This window comes from Mizuhopecten yessoensis, unplaced genomic scaffold, assembly GCF_002113885.1.
Source record: "Mizuhopecten yessoensis strain PY_sf001 unplaced genomic scaffold, ASM211388v2 scaffold8131, whole genome shotgun sequence".
Taxonomy (NCBI): Eukaryota; Metazoa; Mollusca; class Bivalvia; order Pectinida; family Pectinidae; genus Mizuhopecten; species Mizuhopecten yessoensis.
Window position 1 is genome coordinate 946377 of NW_018407394.1, and position 23790 is coordinate 970166.

The 23790-nt window shown below is 34.9% G+C and overlaps 1 protein-coding gene across 2 annotated transcripts; it reads left to right on the plus strand.

Annotated features, from left to right (window-relative positions):
* The first annotated feature begins 357 nt into the window (after window positions 1-357).
* LOC110455117 (agrin-like) lies at window positions 358-23392 on the plus strand. 2 transcript variants are annotated; one of them, XM_021505067.1, is made up of 16 exons: window positions 358-414; window positions 1232-1315; window positions 5343-5427; window positions 7859-7978; window positions 8348-8467; window positions 10487-10606; window positions 11719-11841; window positions 12197-12316; window positions 12913-13035; window positions 15162-15281; window positions 16123-16242; window positions 18049-18168; window positions 19294-19413; window positions 20318-20437; window positions 22592-22675; window positions 23075-23392. In XM_021505067.1, the coding sequence occupies exons 2-15, from the start codon at window positions 1240-1242 to the stop codon at window positions 22629-22631; spliced, it is 1527 nt and encodes a 508-aa protein (XP_021360742.1). In that variant the 5' UTR covers window positions 358-414; window positions 1232-1239; the 3' UTR covers window positions 22632-22675; window positions 23075-23392. The 2 variants fall into 2 exon arrangements, with proteins under 2 accessions (XP_021360742.1, XP_021360741.1); XM_021505066.1 differs by having other exon boundaries at window positions 362-445; window positions 23075-23391.
* The last annotated feature ends 398 nt before the right edge of the window (window positions 23393-23790 follow it).

A 23790-nucleotide genomic window follows, 5' to 3' on the forward strand; every position in this document is an offset into this window, starting at 1 on the left:
TGTCAGAGTCTGTGTTTACAATTGTGTTAAGTGTTTATCAAATATATTCAACTTGTACATTTCACACCTCGCTTCAACTACATTACGCATAAATGTATCTCTAACACTTCAAACGGCCGGGATATTATAAGTTCGGAAGAATGTCATTCTTATATAGAAGTTATCGATTACGAGATACCGAATTTTGACTTTATCTGATAAATATATATATATTTTAATATTTAAGATGTAGTAAGATAAATGTTCATTCTTAATCGCCTTAAATAAATATATTTAGCAGTGACAGCTGTAAGATTTTCCGTTGGCAGCACAATAAACGGAGAAGGATAAAAGCCAGTAACTTTGTTTAGTATATGACCTGTCGGTGGCGCTCGCAAGTTTGGAGAGTACAGAACCGTTTGTTGGATTATAAAGGTAGTCTTTGCTTTACTCATAGCTACATATGGTAAGTAAAATGTTTCTGTCAGAAATATCTAGGGAAAGATACAGGGATCATCAGCGTATTTAGACACCAGACAACATTTGAATACCATTTTACTTGTCAGTGTTGTATCCAAACATAATCCCTTTGTTTCGCCTCAATGTTTTGTTTGGATTTAAATATCCTTTTTTGTTTCCGTGTGCTTTTGCTTCTTGTTGATGTTTTAAGGTGGTTAATTTGAGTTCCTATTTAATCCTTATTGGTTGATACTGTAGCATAGAAAAAAATAATTTACTTTCAATACTTTTACTTGAAATCATTTTTAATTGATTTCATAGAGAAATATAAATTCATTGATGAATAATTTTTAGACAGTCTTAGTCAGTTTCATTCTTCTGGGGCGATATTTGAAATTGCTGGTAAATACTATCACTCATATAAAAGCCATCCACCTGTTCTATAAAACTGACTTTGAAGTATAAGTTGACGCGTTTTTGATATTTAATACAGCACTTATTCCAGCACTAACGATGTACATACATGCACGTCACTTCGGCGACATCGTGAATGAAGCTCAACAAGAAAGACCAAATATGTAAACACTGCAGATTGTGTCCGTAAAATGACAATGTTTTCATGTTTTTGCAACAACATGCACATATTTGTCATTTAAAACTAGATTGATGTGTATTGTAAATTACATGTATTCGTAGAAATGCTGTTCATGTGCAGAATATTGCGATGCGCCGAATATTACGACATGACTGTTGTTAAACATTTCATATAATTGAATACTAATTGAATTTTTAGCTTTACAGATGTCAGTGATGATGTCATATATCTTGAGTGTGGTAGGACTGTCGCTCCTTCTCGCACCTCTGGTTGTTGATTGTCGTAAGTAAATATTTTTGGGTTTAAATGGCTTCATCAATATGTCGTGTGTTATAGTTTTATAAACTTGTCATGTGTTAACGTACATGTCACGTGTTTACGTACATCTCGTGTGTGTGTTTATGTACATGTCATGTGTTAACGTACATCTCGTGTGTTTATGTACATGTCATGTGTTCACGTGCATCTCGTGTGTTTATGTACATGTCGTGTGTTCACGTACCTCTCCTGTGTTTATGTACATACCATGTAATCACGTACATCTCGTGTGTTTATGTGCATGCCATGTGTTCACGTTCATCTCGTATTCACGTATATCTCGTGTGTTTATGTACATGTCATGAGTTCCCGTACATCTCGTGTGTTTATGTACATCAAGTGTTCACGTACATCTCGTGTTTATGTACATTCCATGTTTTCAGGTACATCTCGTGTGTTTATGTACATCAAGTGTTCACGTACATCTCGTGTTTATGTACATTCCATGTTTTCAGGTACATCTCGTGTGTTTATGTACATGTTATGTGTTCACGTACATCTCGTGTGTTAATGTACATGTCATGTGTTCACGTACATATCGTGTGTTTATGTACATGCCATGTATTCACGCACATCTCGTGTGTTTATGTACATGTCACGTGTTCACGTACATCTCGCGTGTTTATGTACATGTCATGTGTTCACGTACAGCTCGTGTGTTTATGTACATGCCATGTGTTAACGTACATCTCGTGTTTTTATGTACTTGTCATGTGTTCACGTACATCTCGTTGTTTATGTACATGTCATGTGTTCACGTGCATCTCGTGTGTTCATGTACATGTCATGTGTTCACGTACCTCTCGTGTGTTTATGTACATGCCATGTTTTCACGTGCATCTCGTGTGTTTATGTACATGTCGTGTGTTCACGTACATCTCGTGTGTTTATGTAGATGCCATGTGTTCACGTACATCTCGTGTTGATGTACATGCCATGTGTTCACGTACATCTAGTGTGTTTATGTACATGCCATGTGTTCACGTACATCTCGTGTGTTTAAGTACATGTCATGAGTTCACGTACATCTCGTGTTTTTATGTACATGCCATGTTTTCACGTACATCTCGTGTATTTATGTACATGTCATGTGTTCACGTACACCTCGTGTGTTTATGTACATCATGTGTTCACGTACATCTCGTGTTTATGTACATTCCATGTTTTCAGGTACATCTCGTGTGTTTATGTACATCAAGTGTTCACGTACATCTCGTGTTTATGTACATTCCATGTTTTCAGGTACATCTCGTGTGTTTATGTACATCAAGTGTTCACGTACATCTCGTGTTTATGTACATGCCATGTTTTCACGTGCATCTCGGGTGTTTATGTACATGTCGTGTGTTCACGTACATCTCGTGTGTTTAAGTACATGTCATGAGTTCACGTACATCTCGTGTGTTTATGTTCATGTCATGTGTTCACGTCCATCTCGTGTGTTTATGTACATGTCATATGTTAACGTACATCTCGTGTTTATGTACATGTCACGTGTTCACGTACATCTCGTGTGTGTATTTATGTACATGTCACGTGTTCACGTACATCTCGTGTGCTTATGTACATGTCACGTGTTCACGTACATCTCGTGTGCTTATGTACATGTCACGTGTTCACGTACATCTCGTGTGTTTATGTTCATGTCATGTGTTCACGTTCATCTCGTGTGTTTATGTACATGTCATGAGTTCCCGTACATCTCGTGTGTTTATGTACATCTCATGTGTTCACGTACATCTCGTGTGTTCATGTACATGTCATGTGTTCACGTACATCTCGTATGTTTATGTACATGTCATGTGTTCACGTACAACTCGTGTGTTTATGTACATGTCACGTGTTTACGTACATCTCGTGTGTGTGTTTATGTACATGTCACGTTTTCACGTACATCTCGTGTGTGTGTTTATGTACATGTCATGTCTTAACGTACATCTCGTGTGTTTATGTTCATGTCATGTGTTCACGTACATCTCGTGTTTATGTACATGTCACGTGTTCACGTACATCTCGTGTGCTTATGTACATGTCACGTGTTCACGTACATCTCGTGTGCTTATGTACATGTCACGTGTTCACGTACATCTCGTGTGCTTATGTACATGTCACGTGTTCACGTACATCTCGTGTGTGTGTTTATGTACATGTCACGTTTTCACGTACATCTCGTGTGTGTGTTTATGTACATGTGACGTGTTCACGTACATCTCGTGTGTGTGTTTATGTACATGTCACGTGTTCGCGTACATCTCGTGTGTGTGTTTATGTACATGTGACGTGTTCACGTACATCTCGTGTGTGTGTTTATGTACATGTCATGTGTTCACGTACAACTCGTGTGTTTATGTACATGTCACGTGTTTACGTACATCTCGTGTGTTTATGTACATGTCATGTGTTCACGTACATCTCGTGTGTTTATGTACATGTCATGAGTTCACGTACATCTCGTGTGTTTATGTACATCTCATGTGTTCACGTATATCTCGTGTGTTTATGTACATCATGTGTTCACGTATATCTCGTGTGTTTATGTACATGCCATGTGTTCACGTACATCTCGTGTGTTTATGTACATACCATGTAATCACGTACATCATGTGTGTTTATGTACATGCCATGTGTTCACGTACATCTCGTGTTCACGTATATCTCGTGTGTTTATGTACATGTCATGTGTTCACGTACATCTCGTATGTTTATGTACATCATGTGTTCACGTACATCTCGTGTTTATGTACATGCCATGTTTTCACGTGCATCTCGTGTGTTTATGTACATGTCGTGTGTTCACGTACCTCTCCTGTGTTTATGTACATACCATGTAATCACGTACATCTCGTGTGTTTATGTACATGCCATGTGTTCACGTACATCTCGTGTTCACGTATATCTCGTGTGTTTATGTACATGTCATGTGTTCACGTACATCTCGTGTTTATGTACATGCCATGTTTTCACGTTCATCTCGTGTGTTTATGTAGATGTCATGTGTTCACGTCATCTCGTGTGTTTATGTACATGTCATGTGTTCACGTACATCTCGTGTGTTTATGTACATGCCATGTGTTCACGTACATCTCGTGTGGTTATGTACATGCCTTGTATTAACGTTCATCTCGTGTGTTTACGTACATGCCATGTGTTAACGTACATCTCGTGTGTTTATGTACATGTCATGTGTTCACGTACATCTTGTGTGTTTATGTACATGTCATGTGTTCACTTACATCTCGTGTGTTTATGTACATGTCATGCGTTCACGTACATCTCGTGTTTATGTACATGCCATGTTTTCACGTACATCTCGTGTGTTTATGTACATGTCATGTGTTCATGTACATCTCGTGTGTTTATGTACATCATGTGTTCACCTGCATCTCGTGTGTTTATGTATATGCCATGTATTTACGTACATGTCATGTGTTCACGTTCGTCTCGTGTGTTTATGTACATCATGTTTTCGCGTACATCTCGTGTGTGTATGTACATGTCATGTTTATGTACATGTCATGTTTTCCCGTACCTCTCGTGTGTTTATGTACATTTCATGTGTTTACTTACATCTCGTGTGGGAATGTACATGTCATGCGTTCACGTACATCTCGTGTCTTTATGTCCATCTCATGTGTTCACGTATATCTCGTGTGTTTATGTACCTGCCATGTGTTCACGTACATCTCGTGTGTTTATGTACATCATGTGTTCGCGTACATCTCGTGTGTGTATGTACATGTCATGTGTTCACGTACATCTCGTGTGTTTATGTACATGCCATGTGTTCACGTACATCTCGTGTGTTTATGTACATGCCATGTGTTCACGTATATCTCGTGTGTTTATGTACATGCCATGTGTTCACGTACATCTCGTGTGGTTATGTACATGCCATGTGTTAACGTACATCTCGTGTGTTTAATTACATGTCATGTGTTCACGTACATGTCACGTATTTACGTACATCTAGTGTGTGTTGTTATTATTGTAGAAAAAACATGTAACGCAACAAGCGGGCGTGTCTGTGGTGCAAAATTTACTACAAAGACGTTTAAGAACGAATGCAAAGTTAAAAGGTAGGTATTTTTTAGTAAGAAATATTCCTTTTTAGTCTAATAATTATTTATTGTTTATTACTAAAAACTAAGGCTTTACTCTAAATATGTATCTTTTTTTAAGATTGTTCTTTTTTGCGTTGTTTTTGCGAAGTACTGATTGCAATATCAACTATATCGCCCTTATTTTATCATAGTCTGTATTTGTGCTATTTGTTTTGTTTCGTTTGTTTTACGAATTCGTTTTCTTCCGTCTTAGTAGTTTATAAATAAAATGTACATCATGGCAAATACATAGATAAAGAAGTATCTGACAGATACCCAAACTGAGCTAATTGACAGAAAATAAATAACACGTGTTACTAACAGAAATTACTTATAGAAGTAACACATCTTTTGTGCTGATGGTTGCCAGTATTGGAAAGGTCTGATAAAGGAAATCAGTTGACATATATATAAGTACAATTAGACATAACGGTTAGCAAGCCAATTTATTTCAGACATCGTCTCTCTGTTTTGTACGTAAGCGTCGAGGCGCCCAGGAGTTAACTAGTACTACACAAATTATAACGGAAGTAATAGGACCTCTAGAGAATTCGATCAACATTTCTTGGACGGATACCCTGTTCATTAGTACTGCAGAATAGGGAGTGGAGCTGTTTCATCCAGTTAACAGTCAATCTGCTATTGTATTTAACCCGTTTAAGTAAGAATCGCTTAACATTCATAATCTGAATTTCGTATGTCGTATGTTGAGCCTCTTCACGCATCTTTATACCACAGGAAAACAATAAACTTCCTACATCCAACTGAATGAACGACTAACGAAGGGGATCCTGTAGAACCAGGAAGTTAGTGTTTTGTCTTTGCTTAGGGGACATTCGAGAAACCAAAATTGATCTTCTGCCCTTATTGCAACATTGGGACCCCACACTTTCATACGTCCATTTTATGAGCTGAATTTCTGTTGACATCTAATCCATATAACAAATGTCCTGCGGACGCAATACTTTGGACATTCAAGCAATTAAACAAATAAAAGAAGTATAAAAATGCTTTGTAGAACTTGAAACCTTTAACATAGAATATTACGTTACATTCTGAGGCCGTTATGAGTTGAGGTGCGTTAGCTGTATTCCCCTCGTATCACCATGCTATTGTGTAGTCACAGAAAAAAATGATCTTACATCATTGAATTACTGTAATGGGGGGCCGCGGTGGCCAAATGCGTCTGACAATCTGCTACTACTAGCCCTCCACCACTGGGTCGCGGGTTCCAAATTACTGTAATGGTAGAATTTTGAATGTGTTGCTTGTATTTGTTTCCAAACAAATTGATGGCAAAATATGTGAACTTATTTGAAGTTGAAATAAATATTTTGATCATTTTTGATGTTATGCATAACAGTTCTGTTAAGCATGTTCCACGATGAGCGGTAGTTTCTCACAGGGGAAATGTTTAAAGGGAACTATGTATTATACCATCATAAATATTACATAGGATTTTATAGGATTTAATAGGATAGATGCGCGACGCAGGATATGACTTGCCTCTATGTCCATATCATATAATATAACAATATCAAAAAGTTCAAGATGTTTTTAAATGTTGTAGCCTGTTTGACCGCCTCAGGAAGACTGTTCCTTATATGTTTCTTAATATCTAATTTACAATGTTTTTCTTTATTTTTTTGTGAATGTCCTCTTGTTCTAAATTTTGAATCTTGATCAAAGATGCCAGCAGTAACTTTGTTGTCGTGAAAATTTTATAGACGTTAATTATATCACCCCTCATTCTTTGAAATGTCAGTGTTGGGATTCCTAATTTCTTAAGACGGTCGCTGTAGGAAAGGTCCTTACTTACTTACTTACTGGAATATTTCTATGAACTTGTTGTATAAAGTATATAGTGTTTAAATCACCTTTCAGCATTTCATCCCATATGGCATCTCCAGGGTATTTTCTCATATCTTCAAAGTCTCCTTTGTTGTACTTTCTGCGGGTCATACTATTTTCTGGATACTTTTTAGTCCTTATATTTACGTTCAAAACAACAAAGAAAGTTATGTTTTTCTCCCTCTACATTTCATTTCGGTTCTCATTACAATCTAAGGAAAATGTTGGCGCAGCTCATTTTGCAGGAATAATGTTGTGTTTCCTATTGTTTCAAGTTCGGTTAGGTTAATATCGTCAATCGGAAACCATTTTGGATTTGTGGCAAAATTTCGATATGACATCAGGCACTGATTGGTCCCCGATAACTCTACAAATATTACGAAAAGAAACGACCTGTTTCTGATTTGTTAGTATCTTATCTACAATGGTAAAGGTTAACATGGCTGATTATGATAAATGTAACAAACTGATTTAAAAATCAAACTTGTTCAAGGTTGTTTAATAAGAAATAGTAATAGAAACTGGATACAATATTATGTAATTTACATGATTTCAGGAAGTTCAACGTTATCTATTCCGGAAAATGTAGTGGAGACTGCGTTTGTCAGCAGGATTATACCCCAGTATGTGGAGTAGATGGCAAAACGTACAGCAACGACTGTTCCGCTGGCTGCAAGTAAGTAAAGAAATAATTAAAAACAAACAATAAAAATATGCTGACACAATACGCGTAAACCTAGGTTAACTAAATATGATTAGTAAATTGATGATGTATTGTTAAAGAATATTTATTTTAAATGTAAAAGGCACCTGGATTTTTTTAAGTTAACAGTAAAATAATAAATTATTTAATGACCACTATATGTGAGTTGAAAGCTGAAGAAAATAAAACCTTTCGAGAATTGTTCAATTTCCTTCATGGATGACGTTAATTAAGTTCCTCTTAATCAATATATCAATCGGTATAATTATTATTTTTATGACGTATATTCCTCTGTATTATATAGGGTAGTTGCTATGACGTATTTACCTTTCATTTACATAGGGGTGTTGCAGTAGCTTGCATCGGGAAATGTCCATGTGACTGTATCTGCACCCGCGAGTTTGCTCCCGTTTGTGGTGTGAATGGCGAGACCTATGGTAACGCATGTGTTGCAGGATGTCAGTAAGTGAAACCTAACTATTTTATTTATATAGTATATTGTATTGTATATGTATAGAGTATCTTACATTTGTGTCCATGTCATATTGAATTTATCAAACGAGTCCAATATTTTGATATGAGCCTTTAGGTGAGTGTCATATCAATGTATTGAACGAGTTTAATACATTCATTATAACATGGACACAAATGTAAGAGTATGTGTCTCACGTAACATCCATAATTTGAAGAAAAAAAATCAAACATAATGATGTGTTCTCAGCTGACTCTATATAGTTGAAACCAAAGTACTGAATACTCCGATCATAGTATTGTTATTTCGCGTGGTGCAAAGCAGTTCCAGATTTTCTCTGTTTGAAATATAGTTTTAAATGTAATGAAAATAATAATAACAAAATAGACCTTTCTAATTCATTTGAAATAACAGTAAATGTATCATGTGGTATAGTAAAAAAGTAGTACCTGTAGTCGCGGAGGAATATGTTCCCACAGTTTTGACCAATCGCAGCACCTTTAGGTTGTATTACACATGTGTAATGCCATATTTATGACATGGCCGTATGACTTATTAAAACGGGTCAGTTATGTGATAAATGTTATTAATCGACCCCTTTAAATATAAACGTGTCAGTTAGCAGAATCTAACAAATATATATGTTTATAGGCGGAACTTTACAAATGAATACAGGTCAGTAATCGCAACATAGATAGTCAATAAGCGGAAGCTTCAAGTGATCAAAGGTCAGTAATCGCAACATAGATAGTGTGTATGTGTCAATAAGCGGAAGCTTCCAAGTGACCAAAGGTCAGTAATTGCAACATAGATAGTGTGAATGTGTCAATAAGCGGACGCTTCCAAGTGACCAAAGGTCAGTAATTGCAACATAGATAGTGTGTATGTGTCAATAAGCGGACGCTTCCAAGTGACCAAAGGTCAGTAATTGCAACATAGTTAGTGTGTATGTGTCAATAAGCGGACGCTTCCGGGTATATTTATGTACATTGATATACAATGTATTGAACAAACCAGTGTTCATGGCATTAAGAAGGAAATAATCACTTGACACACAAGTAAGATAACGTTTTATTTAAAACTTCAGTTAATGAAGTAAACGTTCATTGCACGATAACGTATGGGTATACTCAAATAATTCAAATTTACGAACTACATCTAACTTAGATTTGCCTTCTGTACTCGTATGAGCAGAAAAACGAATAATCTCGAAATAATAAAGAATACCAGGTTGGACGCCATGTTTGTTATTAAGTTCTGATATTAATCTTACTGATCATAATACCTCTGACATTCTCTTAAACAAATATTGTTTTTCTGACTCTTCGGGAAACCCAGAGAGTGAGTCGAGCGAAAAAAACACCTAGCACTCATTATTGGAACCAAAAAGACAAAAGAATGAAAAAAAAAAGTTAACAAAAAGTTTCCGAAGCTAAAGGAAGGTACTTTTGAAGCCCTTTATACCGGTACAACGTTAAGCTGCAACATATCATTAATAAACTGTAATTCCATTTAAACTGTACAAGAAAAATGCTACATAAGTATAAGTCTACGGCCATTCTCGTGACAGTGTCAGTAACCTTGTGAGTCATATAATCAGTAGGAGCACGTGCCTATTTAGTTGGTAAGTCTATGAAATAGCAAAAATAACAGATGCTAAAATGTTATTACAGAATTAAAAGGGTGTATAGAGCTATAAAGATAAGCAAAATAGTCTTTTCAAACAAAATCTTATACGGCCTAATTAGTCGTTTGTTAGCGACGTTGATCACTCGAAAACTCAAAAACATCGTCGACAATGTCCACAACTCATGACCGTTATGTATCATTTAAAGTTAATCTTCTTTTGTTCATTAATTTTCATATTAAAAAGAACTCGCTGAAGAACGAATTCATGTTGAACAAAAGTCAGCAATGATATAGAATGTTTATATAAACTATGCCGTATTTATTTATAAATAAATTAAAAAAACAACCTTTACATTTAATCGAATTATTTTTCCTTACAGTGGTGTTGCAATCAAATGTAAGGGGAAGTGCCCGTGTCCGTGTATTTGCACACTAGAGTATAACCCCGTATGTGGAGCGGACGGCAACACCTACAGCAACAAGTGTGGCGCGGACTGTGCGTAAGTGCAATCACGTATTTGAAAACATTAATACGTTAAGTATTAACGTATTAATTGTATTGATTAATGTATATGCTAATTGTACTTTTTGTATATCTATGTACTGTAAAACGCTTTAAAGTGGCTTATGTTACCTAGATTTCTAGGGCGCTATTTCAAATGTTGTTTATCATAATTATTATTTAGTATATATAATTGTTTTATTTATTATCATCATCATTGTATTTGGGGGAAAAAATGTAGATACTTTGTTACACGTTGTAGTTTAAGTGACTGATAGAGATAAAACATTGCGACCCTTATCATGTTTATACGACAAAAACAAATACATTTAGAAAAACACAATTTTCTGATGATTTTCGAGAATATTTTACTATATGAGTTCTAAAGCGTTATGGTTATCTTTCCGCTATGATAAAAGTTCGAAACTTTACATGAAAGAACATATATATATATATGTATCTCATTTTAAAAATGATAGACGGCGAAGTGTTTATCTACAAGGGCTCAGTTGTTCAAAAGGTGGTTAGATTACTCAGTAATTAGCGCAAATTTTATATTTTATGTATCTTTAAGACACAACCATTGAGTTAGTTACAACTTTCCAAAAATCAAATATTCAGTAGCGTGAATTTACATTAAAAAAATGAGAGATTTTTCCTTGTATATCGACAAAATTATTAAAGGGTGAAAACTGTCGTTAAACTGTGATTAAGCTAATCACGTTTTGAACAACTGGGCTGGTAATAAGTCTTAAATTCCTTCATATCTGTTTTGATAATTCTGTACAATATGATTTTGTAAACGTGATAAAGTTATCCAATCGAATACCAGCATGCCATGAAGTCTGTACTATATGATATGACGGGTCTTAGAATCGTTTTGAACGGCTTTGCCGAAAACGCGCAAGAATCATGCTTAGTAATGTTGTCCATTACATATTTTATGTTTGCGCCAATTCATCAATGCGCTAACCTCTTAAAATTCGATAATGTACTAAAAGTGGACGGCGCTAAAATAAGTACGCTTACAGCATATACTTAATGTTACACTTTTTGTTTTTGTAAATTAACTGAAAGTTATGTAAGGGAAATCGACTTTTTCTCTCTTAGTGGTGTTGCTGTGAATTGTGTCGGTAAATGTCCATGTGACTGTGTGTGTACCTTACAATACGATCCTGTTTGTGGAACAGATGGGAAGACTTACGGTAACGAATGCTTCGCAACAAAATGTCAGTAAGTAGTTTAATCATATATCTTTCTGTTTATAAATAGTCGTATGTACACAATGCCTAAATTAGTTGAACATTTTCTATAGACCGACGGGGCTCTGCACAGAACCTGCATTCGAAGAGAAATTATAAAGTTGAAACCTTCTTACCTTCTTGCCTTACTCTGCAGCCATGTTCAATTTTTATCTGATGACTGAACCTATATTGTTTTGTGACAGTAACTATAATTATAAACCTAACATACACTCCCACCTGTTGGTATCAAACTCATGGAAGTGAAAGAACTGACAACAACAGAAGAAGTAGCAGAAATAGCACCATGTATGGGTTGTAATAATGATGCATTATTCAATCAACAGTGGTGTTGGGATTGCCTGCAAAGAGAAATGCCCCTGTCCGTGTATTTGTACAGCAGATTATAACCCGGTGTGTGGGGTGGACGGCAAAACCTACAGCAACACGTGTCGCGCTGGCTGTGCGTAAGTATCATAAATTGTTTCATTCAGAATTCTTTTCATTTATCATGATGAACGTTTAACGAACATTTTGCATTAAATCATATTTTCATCAATATTTTTCATATTTTGTAAACGTAAATAAGTCAGAAATAGATATGTACTCTTATTGATATTGCAGCTATTCTATATAATATTGTAGCAATTGTATTGCTATCCAATTAAAAAGGGAAAAAAAATCGAAAGAAACAACAGCTTTACTTTGCACTGTGCGATGTGAATTAGCCTAAAAACTATTTAGAGCAGCTTTGTTGGAAAGCCCAAGACTGGAATGATACCTGTATATAGCGGAACCTCGATGCACTATTATCAATGCTATATATATATATGTAAATGTATATATATATATATACGATCATACCATTATTGGATTACATAAAGTTATGATTGTGGGTGTACCTGTATTGACTGTGCGAGGTTATTGCCTTTGTCCAAAAGAAAAGGCGAGTCATAAACATTTATGTAATAACAGAAAACGTATTGACTGTACAAAGTAATTATCTTCGATCATTTACTAAATCTTGAAAGAGAAGTTTTACAATGGAATTTGTCTCTCTTAGTGGTGTTGCTGTGAACTGTGTCGGTAAATGTCCATGTGGCTGTAAATGTACCTTACAATACGATCCTGTTTGTGGAATAGACGGGAACACGTACGGCAACGAATGCGTCGCAACAGAGTGTCAGTAAGTCGTTACGTCTATATTTGTTAAACGTGGTTATGGCCCAATACAACGGATTTGAATTTTAACATCAGTTATTGTCTCGAGAATGATTTACCTGCGATTAATCAAATTAATACATCTATTTAACTATACAGTTCCTTGAATTTTTAAAAAAAGATTGGAGATATATTTCTAATAATAATATCATAAATAATTTGTTGGGAGTGAACTTGTTTCGACTATTATATCATTGTTGCTGAAGCAGAAGCAATAGTAAAAGAAGTAGTAGAAGTGATAGTAGTCGATGTTTTAGTAGTAGTAGTAAGAAGTGGAAGTGGTGGTGGTAGTAGTAGTAGTGTTGACGTAGTAGTAGTAGTACTAGTAGTAGTAGTAGAGGAGGTAGAGTTGTAGTAGTAGTAAGTAGTAGTAGTACTAGTAGTAGTAGTAGATTGTTGCTGAAGCAGAAGCAATAGGAAAAGAAGTAGTAGAAGTGATAGAAATCGAGGTTTTAGTAGTAGTAGTAGATTGTTGCTGAAGCAGAAGCAATAGGAAAAGAAGTAGTAGAAGTGATAGAAATCGAGGTTTTAGTAGTAGTAGTAATAAGTGGAAGTGGTGGTTGTGGTAGTAGTAGTAGTATTAGGAGTAGTAGTAGGAAGTGGAAGTGGTGGTTGTGGTAGTAGTAGTAGGAGTAGGAGTGGTGAAGTGGTAGTAGTAGTATTAGGAGTAGTAGTAGTAGTTGTGGTAGTAGTAGTAGGAGTTGTAATAGTAGTAGTAGTAGGAGTTGTAATAGTAGTAGTAGTCGTTGTAGTAGTAGTAAGTAGTAGTAGTAGTTGTGGTAGTAGTAGTAGTGTTGGAGTAGTAGTAGTAGTTGTGGTAGTAGTAGTAGTGGTGTTGAAGTAGTAGTAGCAGTGGTGTAGTAGTAGTAGTAGAAGAGGTAGAGTTGTAGTAGTAGTTGTAGTAGAGTAGTAGTGTTGAAGTAGTAGTAGGAGTTGTAATAGTAGTAGTAGTCGTAGTAGTAGTAATAGTAGTAGTAGTTGTAATAGTAGTAGTAGTTGTTGTAGTAGTAGTTAGTAGTAGTAGTAATAGTAGTAGTAGTTGTTGTAGTAGTAGTATTAGTAGTAGTAGTAGTAGTTGTAGTAGTAGTAAGTAGTAGTAGTAGTAGTAGTAGTAGTAGTACATATAGTAGTAGTAGTAGTAGTAGTAGTAGTGTAGTAGTAGTAGTAGTAGTAGTAGTAGTAGTATTAGTAGTAGTAGTAGTAGTAGTAGTAGAAGAAGACGTAGAGTTGTAGTAGTAGTAAGTAGTAGTAGTACTAGTAGTAGTAGTAGTACATATAGTAGTAGTAGTAGTAGTAGTAGTAGAGTAGTAGTAGTAGTAGTAGTAGTAGTGTTGTTGAAGTAGTAGTAGTAGTAGTAGTAGTAGTAAGAGTAGATAGTAGATGTTGTAGTAGTAGTAGTAATGATAGTAGTCGATGCTGGGGTAGTAGTAGTAGTAGTAGTAGTAGTAGTTGAAGACGTAGAGTTGTAGTAGTAGTAGTAGTAGTAGTGTTGAAGTAGGAGTAGATGTAGAAATAGTAGTAGTAGTAGTAGTAGTAGTAGTAGTAGTAGATAGTAGATGTTGTAGTAGTAGTAGTAATGATAGTAGTCGATGCTGTGGTAGTAGTAGTAGTAGTAGTAGTTGTAGTAGTAAGTAGTGGTAGTAGGAGTAATAGAAGTACCATCCTCGAAATTTCAATGCCTACACTTACTTACGTTCTCTGCATCCCTGGAATATTTCATAACAAATTCGAAGCACTGTACGCGTCGACTCGTGACTTATACAGGTAGTTTGGCGTTCATAAAAGGAAGTAGGAAGCGTAACAGTTAAGTTTATTAGTTTATAAGTTGGCTGTCGGTCCTACGTAATCTTCAAAGGACAGGTATCAGCCTAGCAAGTGGTAAGCTTTGTTTTCACCTGAAACCAATCAAACAGCTAGCCTTAATTTTGCTTTAAAGCATTCCAGGGGTGCAGAAAGCGTAAGTGAGCGTAAACCTGGGAGTATCGAGAATGGGGTAGAACTAACGACAGAATTCGCAGAGGCAACAACAGCTGTAGCATAACTAGGTCTAGTATTAAATGTATGTCTTAAGATCCTATCTTTAACCAACAGCGGCGTTGGCATTGCATGCAAGCAGAAGTGCCCTTGTCCATGTTTCTGCCCACAAGTGTTTATCCCGGTATGTGGGGTGGACAATAAAACATACGGAAACGCGTGTGAAGCAGCATGTGAGTAAGTAATATTATATGTATGTCAGTTTTTAAATTGGTTCTTTTTTTGTTAGTGACGATAAACGGGTTATATTTAAGATCCAACGTTAGGTCAACATTTCAGACAGCAAACTCTATAGACTTATTAAATAATTTTCAAACAGTTTCCAGTGGAACGTGAAGTCTGTCGTGACTGAAAATGATCTTTTTCTCTAGTCACCGTCTTTGCTAAACACAACAGCACATAGACAATCCAAACACCAATAACCGGACGTTCGACTACCAAGAAAAAAACCGCCAAAGTGTCCGGTATTTTACAATCCAACCACTTTTTCTGGAAACGAAAGTGGCGGGATTTTAGAAACATTGTTAGATCATAGAGGATGCAAGACGTTTATTTCTCTGAAGTTATTGAATTTGTTTGATGCAACTGTTTGACTTATTCACTGTTAAAGTGTAATTTATTTGAATAAGGAGTAACAATTTTCAATGATATGATGCAAATATGCAATTATATGGGGCTGATTAAATGAGAATGCATTTCTTTTATACCTTTTGATGCTTTTTTTTATCAAAGTTCATGTGGTTTTGTCAATGAATCGATTTTTTCATTGTTTTCTTTACTTAAGCGAACAATATTCATATCATTAACAAATGTTTTTTTAAATCTCGATTACCACGCGTAGCATGATATATAAATGCTCTGAGGAGTCATAGTTGCATCGCAATGGTTTTTCAGATAAATTTTGTGTCTGTAAAACTCGCTTACATGACATGCTATACTGTATCCGCTATATTTACATAAGCATACATTTGCCTTTTTTTCTTGAACACTGAAATGTTGCACAAATCCATTGATGTAGGAATGTACCTGTGGAATGTGCTGGCGAATGCCCCTGTGGCTGCGTTTGTACTAAAGAGTATAACCCGGTGTGTGGGTACGATGGTAAGACGTACGGAAACCCATGCATGGCAAAATGTCAGTAAGTATAACATACATGTATCATATATATTATGGATAGTGTACGTAGCCAAATTTATCACATACCTGGTGAATCTTGTTATAGTAATACAAGCAATTTTCAGACCATGCAATACAACGTTCTGTATTGCACATGTGCAATGCGGAATGTTGTATTTACCTACTAGCCGGAACTACTTTTTATGGGAATCCCCTTGTCATGGCGAACCGAAAAGTTCCCTGTATTTGCAAAACAATATCAAAGTTTATAAAATCTTTGTATCGATCTCTACCAAATACGGAAGGTATGTGATAAAAGCAAGACCACACACTTGTGTTTTTCTAACGAACCAGAAATCACTCATTTATTGCGCGGACGTATATATTCGTCCGCACAATAAACTCGTGCTTTCTGATTCGTTAGAAAAACACAAGTGTGAGGTCTTGCATATGTATTGTTTAGGGACAATTTTTATATAGCATTATTCAAAATGTTCGTGAATATAAACTCTTAATAAGTTATCTAGGCTTTATCTTACTTAGTACACAACGGTTGTGTCGAACTATGAGCTATTAGGTGTGGTGTGCTATCATTAGTATCTTTTACAATGTTAAGTTGAACATGTATTTGAATATACATTTGTGGTGATTAGTGCATTGTAGCTTTTGGTAGTAATGCTGTATAGAATGGTTCATAATATAGTGTAAACTGTTTTCAATGTGTTTAAAATGTCGAAATTGAGACGAAAATATATTAAAAAAAATATATTGCACGAGTGCGCTATTCCGATGTTAAACTGTGTATGTTGTATACTACTTTCCGATAATGAATGGTCACCTTAGCCACATTAAGGTTCCTAGCACATTTAAAATTTCAAATCACAGTTTTAACATTTAATGTTGGCTATTAAAGAAAATGGGTTCACAATAACTTGTTGCTTTAAACAGAGTACTTTATTAGCAGCGATATTACATCTGATTTTCGGCAATGGCAAGAACCCTAAATGTTACGCCATATTAAATATTAATTATAATTTTATCAATCTATTGAAGATTGTAACAGAAATGCATTATTTTTTTACAAATACAATGTTCGTATATAAATATATGTATTTTTCAGTCGTATTGACTAAAAACTTACATTACAATATGTATTTAATTATGAAAATATCCCGTACAGAATTGTTCGAAAGTTTTGCTAAGTACGCCTTTTTTCACTAGTCTAACTTGCTTAAAACGGAGGCATTGCGCCCTTGGGAAATTTCACTGATTACAAAGCTTTTGGTAGGAAAACTAACAAATATTGTTTAATGTTATGCCGTTTGAAACATTTTATGGCTATGTACCAATCCGGAACGTTTGCGTTTGGGAGGGATCATTCGGAACGGCCCAAGTGATTTTTTTTTATAAATAAGATAAAATTAAGTAAACAAAAAAGACGCTGAAGTAAATCAGATGTTGAAGTGATGGTAGTTATCTGTCACTGTTGCCAACAAAGAAATAGAAAATCTCAAATTATACTGTGAGTTCCACCTGAGATCCATTAGTTGGAATACAGTATATTTATTGCATCTCTATGTATTGTCTTTGTAGTTTCTTGCACACAGCTCGCTTACTTTTTTCTCTTGTAAATTGGGGTTATATCTTGTACTATTCGAACAATCTACGTTAACTTTTATGTTATGAATGAACTTCGTTGACTACAAGCTTTCCTATCGGTTACACGGACCTCGCTGTAACATTGTTTTAGAAGATTACCAATGTTTGTACATAATGTACATGCAATGAGGTAATAAGGTAACGGAATAAATCATTCTTTGTAATGTAGAGGTGCGGCCATACGATGTAAACAACAATGTCCCTGCCCATGTTTGTGTACGAAAGAGTTCCGACCAGTGTGCGGTGTTGACGGGAAAACATATGATAACAAATGTTTAGCAGCTTGGAAGTAAGTTATTCCTTTTTACGTTATTATTTATAGCAGTACCTTATAAAAAAGCAATTATCTTTACCCAAGCTTGCATATTATCTAATATGATAACTGAATGGTTTTGTTTGTCATATGTTGTTGAATATGAAAAAAGGAAGGAAGGTTATTAGGAGCAATCTTTTATAATTGATCTCAGCAAGGTAAATCTGCTATCTTACAAAAAAACCCAGCGTCAGTACTTTTTTTCTTGCTGACAATGTCAATACAATATTACATTTGTCTCTTTTTTGTGTTGATTAAATACCAGGACGAAAGCAATATGAAACCATATTCTCATAGGATAAAGCGTCGGTGACAAGTTATTCGATCGGAATACCATTGTTATATTTAACAGTTCATGCGGAGATATGTCAGCATGTTTCTTATAATTGATTACAGCCGGTAGCATATGATGTTCTTTCGGCATGCACAGATTCTTAATTCTAAGCGGATTTCTCTGTCCAATGTCAAACTGCTTAACGTACATGTATATTTCTACCTGACGGGTGGAGGTAATGAGGTCAAATACGTTCAGTTTAAAGTTAAGGATACCACTTAATCAGTTATAAACGTAAAGAAGAATTCCACTTGAATTTTGTTCGGATTATTCACCGTTTACAATGAAAATGAAGCAATCCAAAAGGATTTTTTTTCTGCTTAAATTTATATCCTTGTCAAGATTTTCTTGGCTTTGCAGCTTATAAATTGGACATAATTTCTGATGTCTTGTAGTTATATTTCCTCGATAGCAGCATCGATAAAGCGTTGGCTTTGTATTGTAAATGTTCTGCGTTCGTTTTTTGTTGTTTTTTGTTTTCATTTTCCACGTCCAAATTTCGAGCAACTATCAACCTCTAAAATGCGTATCTAATATAGCATAAATATGTTCTAATTAGAACTTCAATTGCGTGTGCATCAGGTCAGCTACGCAAATATATGATCAAGATGTTACATATTCACATTTTACCTTATGTCGATGCATTTTTGTTTTATTTTTGTTGGCTTTTTAAAAATACATTTTTTTATCAGTATATACATCAACTAACTTCATTTAGAACACCTACTTGTATTTAATACTGTATGTAGTTGTTTGTCTTTGTGAAGCTATACCCGTGTTGAGTGTTCCGGCCCATGTCCTTGTAATTGTAAATGCCCGAAAGTCTACATCCCAGTTTGTGGAGAAAATGGGGAAACGTACGGAAACACATGCGTAGCTACATGTCTGTAAGTATATATTTATTTCATATTACCGTATTCATATACATTTACTTTTTTAGTCATATTTTGTTTTCTATTAGAACAGACAATGCTTGTTAAATAATCTCAACGAGCTTTTCAAATATTGCTAAAATAACAAGTGTAAATAAATTTGTAAAAACAAGAGTAATCAATGAAGCTGATATTCTTAATATACCAGTCCATTTAAACTCAATTACTAAGAGTAAAAAGCTGGTGACAGATTTCACCGATGAAATGAACATAAATCATGTATTTTAAACTATATGAATCTTGTTTTAAACTGAAGAAAACATTTGATGTCACAACTTTGGTAAATGAGAATGTTTGGACTGAAAAGATGGAAATTAAGTAGTTCAAGTTATAAATAAACAAATATAGCACCAATAGTACTTGGACCATTATGATTTATTTTATACATGAAATGACAGACATTTACAAGTACTACATATTCTCAATTTGACGAAGGACAAAACAAACTTGGACCTTACTTTGACCGAATAACCAATAAGCAACAGATATCAGCATATCAACAATGATCATATATAGAAATGAAATACAAAAGTTAAAAAACATGCTTCCGATCTGGCTTCGGAAACAAAAAAGGATGGCTGCTGAATTTCGAAATGTCTCTTATGATTTTTTTTCCTATCTCCCCTTTCCCCGAAATTGATAAAACAGAACAAAACAAAAGTAAACTCAATGGGATTTGAACCACAATTAGTGATACAGGAAGCACAATAAGACTGTGTTAACAGTTAACCAGACCTTAGGGGTATTGCTTTTCTCTCTGTCGATACAACTGTTGGTATGAACCAGCTTTAGAGATACATTTTTTTCAACGAAGTGATTTTGTTTTCATTGACAAGTTTACATTCTTTTGTTTATCTAGAGGCGTAGCCATTCGCTGCAACGGGAAATGTCCATGTCCATGTCCATGTCCAAAAATATTGGCTCCAGTGTGTGGTGAAGATGGAGAAACGTACAACAATAAATGCCTTGCCAATTGCGAGTAAGTAACAAATACGCTGACTTTGAATGCTTGTATTATAGCATGCATATTATTTACTTTACCGAGTAGCGTTTATACTTTTGTATCATAATAGTAACATTCTGTTAAAGGACTTACACAATTTAATCATTTACCTTATAGAAGTTAACACCAGCGACAACTGCCCTTGTTTATAGATACATAGCTGACAAAGGTTTCAAAGTGCATTTCTTGCATGTTTAGTGGCAAATAGGAGCACTACAGGCTTCTGATTTTGACAACCGGAAGTTTTCAAGCTAAACCGGTGAAGTGGGTCGGGAACACTCCCCTGAATTTTGACCCCATATAAATCCACCATCACATATGAAAATCAACTAACACTGTACGTCAAGTACACTTGTAAGATATTTTAAAATTTCATTCAATAAAATGTACATCAATATTTACGCATTTCAATTACTCAGAGGCACTGTATTTAACCAGAGCAATTTTTAGGAGGGAATTACAACCGTTTGAAACACTTGCTGATTTGCTGATTCTGTTGTGCGAGTTCTTAAACCGGGGTGTTACAAGTTGTCACATAATGCAGCTAACTGTGTCAGCATGATGACAACAAGGTCGGAAGCTTGATTCCTGCAATCAGCGAAATGTAATTTTCCCCTTTATACAAAATGATTTGCCCTTGTTTCATTATATTGGCTGGGTTGAGTATCCTGGTTTGTGTGGTTTTTATCATTTATTATCTAATATTTATTACATTTTCTTATTTTTTTTATCAGAAATTATCAGTGTGTTTGAAACTGATGTCTTCACTGCATGGAAGATATACGAAATGTTTAACTACACATGCGAAGATAACTCATACTGGGAAATATTGACGGTATCTAATAGAAAACCATAAGATATTCTCTACATATGAACCGGTGGTATACACATCGATAGCAAGCATCACTTTAAAATAAAGGGTTGAATAATGTTCTCTTCTGACTGTGTTGAATACATATGCCTTTTACAGATGGAATGGCGACAGACTTATATGCCACTTACGAAAGTACTGCGATAAAATGTAATCCCTCGCCGTGGGAAGTTGGCATAGAATAGTGTCTCAATAGTGTTACCAAAACTAACACCATATGTAGTAATAAATGTTCTAATTTTTTATCGCTACGTCGATGAATTAACGTGAGAATATATCTTAGAATCAAGTAATGCAAGAGAGGTAACTCTTAAGAAATTTGAGAGGAAACATATCGCACTTTTACTGAATTGACTGGAATACGCCTTAATTATTTTGTGGGGCTGAAGTCAGGAAATAAGCATGGTAGTTTTTAATCATCTGTCTCACCATAGTTTTTCCTTTATATCTTTAACCCAACCTAACGGTTGTTTGTATATCACTTTTTAAAAAGTTGGGTCAGGGATAGGTCCGTTGATCAGATAGCTCAATCGGTTAGAGCAATAATATAACAATCTGAGGGTTCTAACTAAATCTTTACACTCTAAACACTGCTGTTTTATAAGGTATACTTAGTTTGTTTTAACTATTTTCCATAAATGATCCGGATTAAAACAATGAGCGCAGTACTCCATACTCTTAAGACCTTTGAAGTCCGACATGATCACCTTAATGTGTTCCTGCGTTAACACGAGCATTAACATATTTAGCATGCCTTTTAACTGTATTAACTGATTTACGAATGTTTTCTCATTCCGTCAACTGATAGTTCCAATACATAACAGTTCGAAAATAAGTTAAATGAACGAACTTATGACAAAACATAATATAAAGGGTTAATAATTATACATATCTCTGAGCTAATATTTCTAAACAAAAAAGGGAAATAAGTGATAAAATCTATTGACATGGTAACAGTCGAGACCGTTACAAGGACCATCTTTAGATAATCCATAAAGTAGTCTCTAAGTGCAGATGCCCTCTTAATACAAGTTTAGTTAACAAAGAACTCACCACCATGGTGAGGTTCAAAAGTGGTCTCTTGACATTGAGGTGGCCTCTCAAACAGGTTTGACTTTACATATTCCACACAAACAATATTAGGACTAAATTTTAAAATCTGCAGTAATGAATATCTATGCCAATGAACCGACTTAAAACTATCTTCTGTATTTCTATCAGGAAATTCATATTACCCTTGGTAATTATTTTTCCTCCAGGAGGGTACCTGTTGCATGTACAGGGAGATGCCCATGCTGAAGAGGTTAACCTATACAGATACATGATATGCATGCTAGATGCAGGTAAGGAAATCCTGAACTCTCATTTATCAGAATGAATTTCACGAGAAACCCTACTTAAATTTACTTTCGTGACGTTTCCTGCAGATGAATTCAGTAAGGAATAGGGTCTGACAACAATACATGTTTCATTATTGAAAAACTTGAAAGAATGATTGTAGTTATTCCCCTGATTTGTGTCAGTTACCAGCTTTATTCTGATCGTTGATTAGACGTTGATTGTGGGTTAAACGTTGATTGTTGTTGTCGTTACAGAAAAGTCTTATCATTACAATTATCAACAACAGAAAAAATGTTAAATGTAGAAAGCTCTGTCGTTACAGAGGAAATCCTTAGATAACACCTGCTACCATTTTTGTTTATTTACCTTTTAATTTTGCAATAATTGTTGTCTTCTTTCAGGAATGCCACGGTTCTCTGCGTTCCTATCTTGGAAGAACAGTTGGAAAATGCGGAATTGCATGTGAATTTCACAAAATCGTACGCTACAAATAAACAGTTATTTGAATTTATTTTAGTATTATTTATCATTGAATTAATCACCACACGAGAATAAATGCTATTTCTAGATATAGATATACACAAAAACTTATACATTTACTGCCAAACCATCCAGATTTAAGATCTCACTCAAGTAACAAGTAACGTTTATGTTTTTTTCTTGTCTGCAATCATTCAACCACCTTAGATTTTTGCAAAGAAAAAAATCATATTGCTTAGTTAAATCCAAACCGAATCATTCAATAAGTATAATATGATATAATTCATAATAAAGAGGTTATTTTCGTCCTTTTTAAAACGAATGTTTTATTGCATTTAAACCATTGATTAACAATTACCATCGACAATGTTCTTTGTTGGACAATAAATTATACAAAAACCTAATTGACCGTCGTTAGTCTTCAAACAAATTACTGACACCTTCATTTCATTATGATTTGATTTAATCAATCTTATATTTAAGAACATTGCAAGGTAGATCTGATACAAATTATCAATTTCACCTGGTCTTACAATACATTAGGTAACAGATGTAAGATAATACGTATTTTACATAAACAACCAGCAGCGTATGACTGACTGTCCTTAAAATATGTACGAAGTAGGACAAAGTTGTT

Bases quoted from the DNA above. Each gene is read 5' to 3' on its own strand.
- LOC110455117 (XM_021505067.1), top strand. From the start codon at position 1,240: ATGTCAGTGATGATGTCATATATCTTGAGTGTGGTAGGACTGTCGCTC. The intron at 15,282-16,122 runs GTAAGTAATATT...CCATTGATGTAG, and splicing joins GCGTGTGAAGCAGCATGTGA to GAATGTACCTGTGGAATGTG. The intron at 19,414-20,317 runs GTAAGTATATAT...TTGTTTATCTAG, and splicing joins ACATGCGTAGCTACATGTCT to AGGCGTAGCCATTCGCTGCA.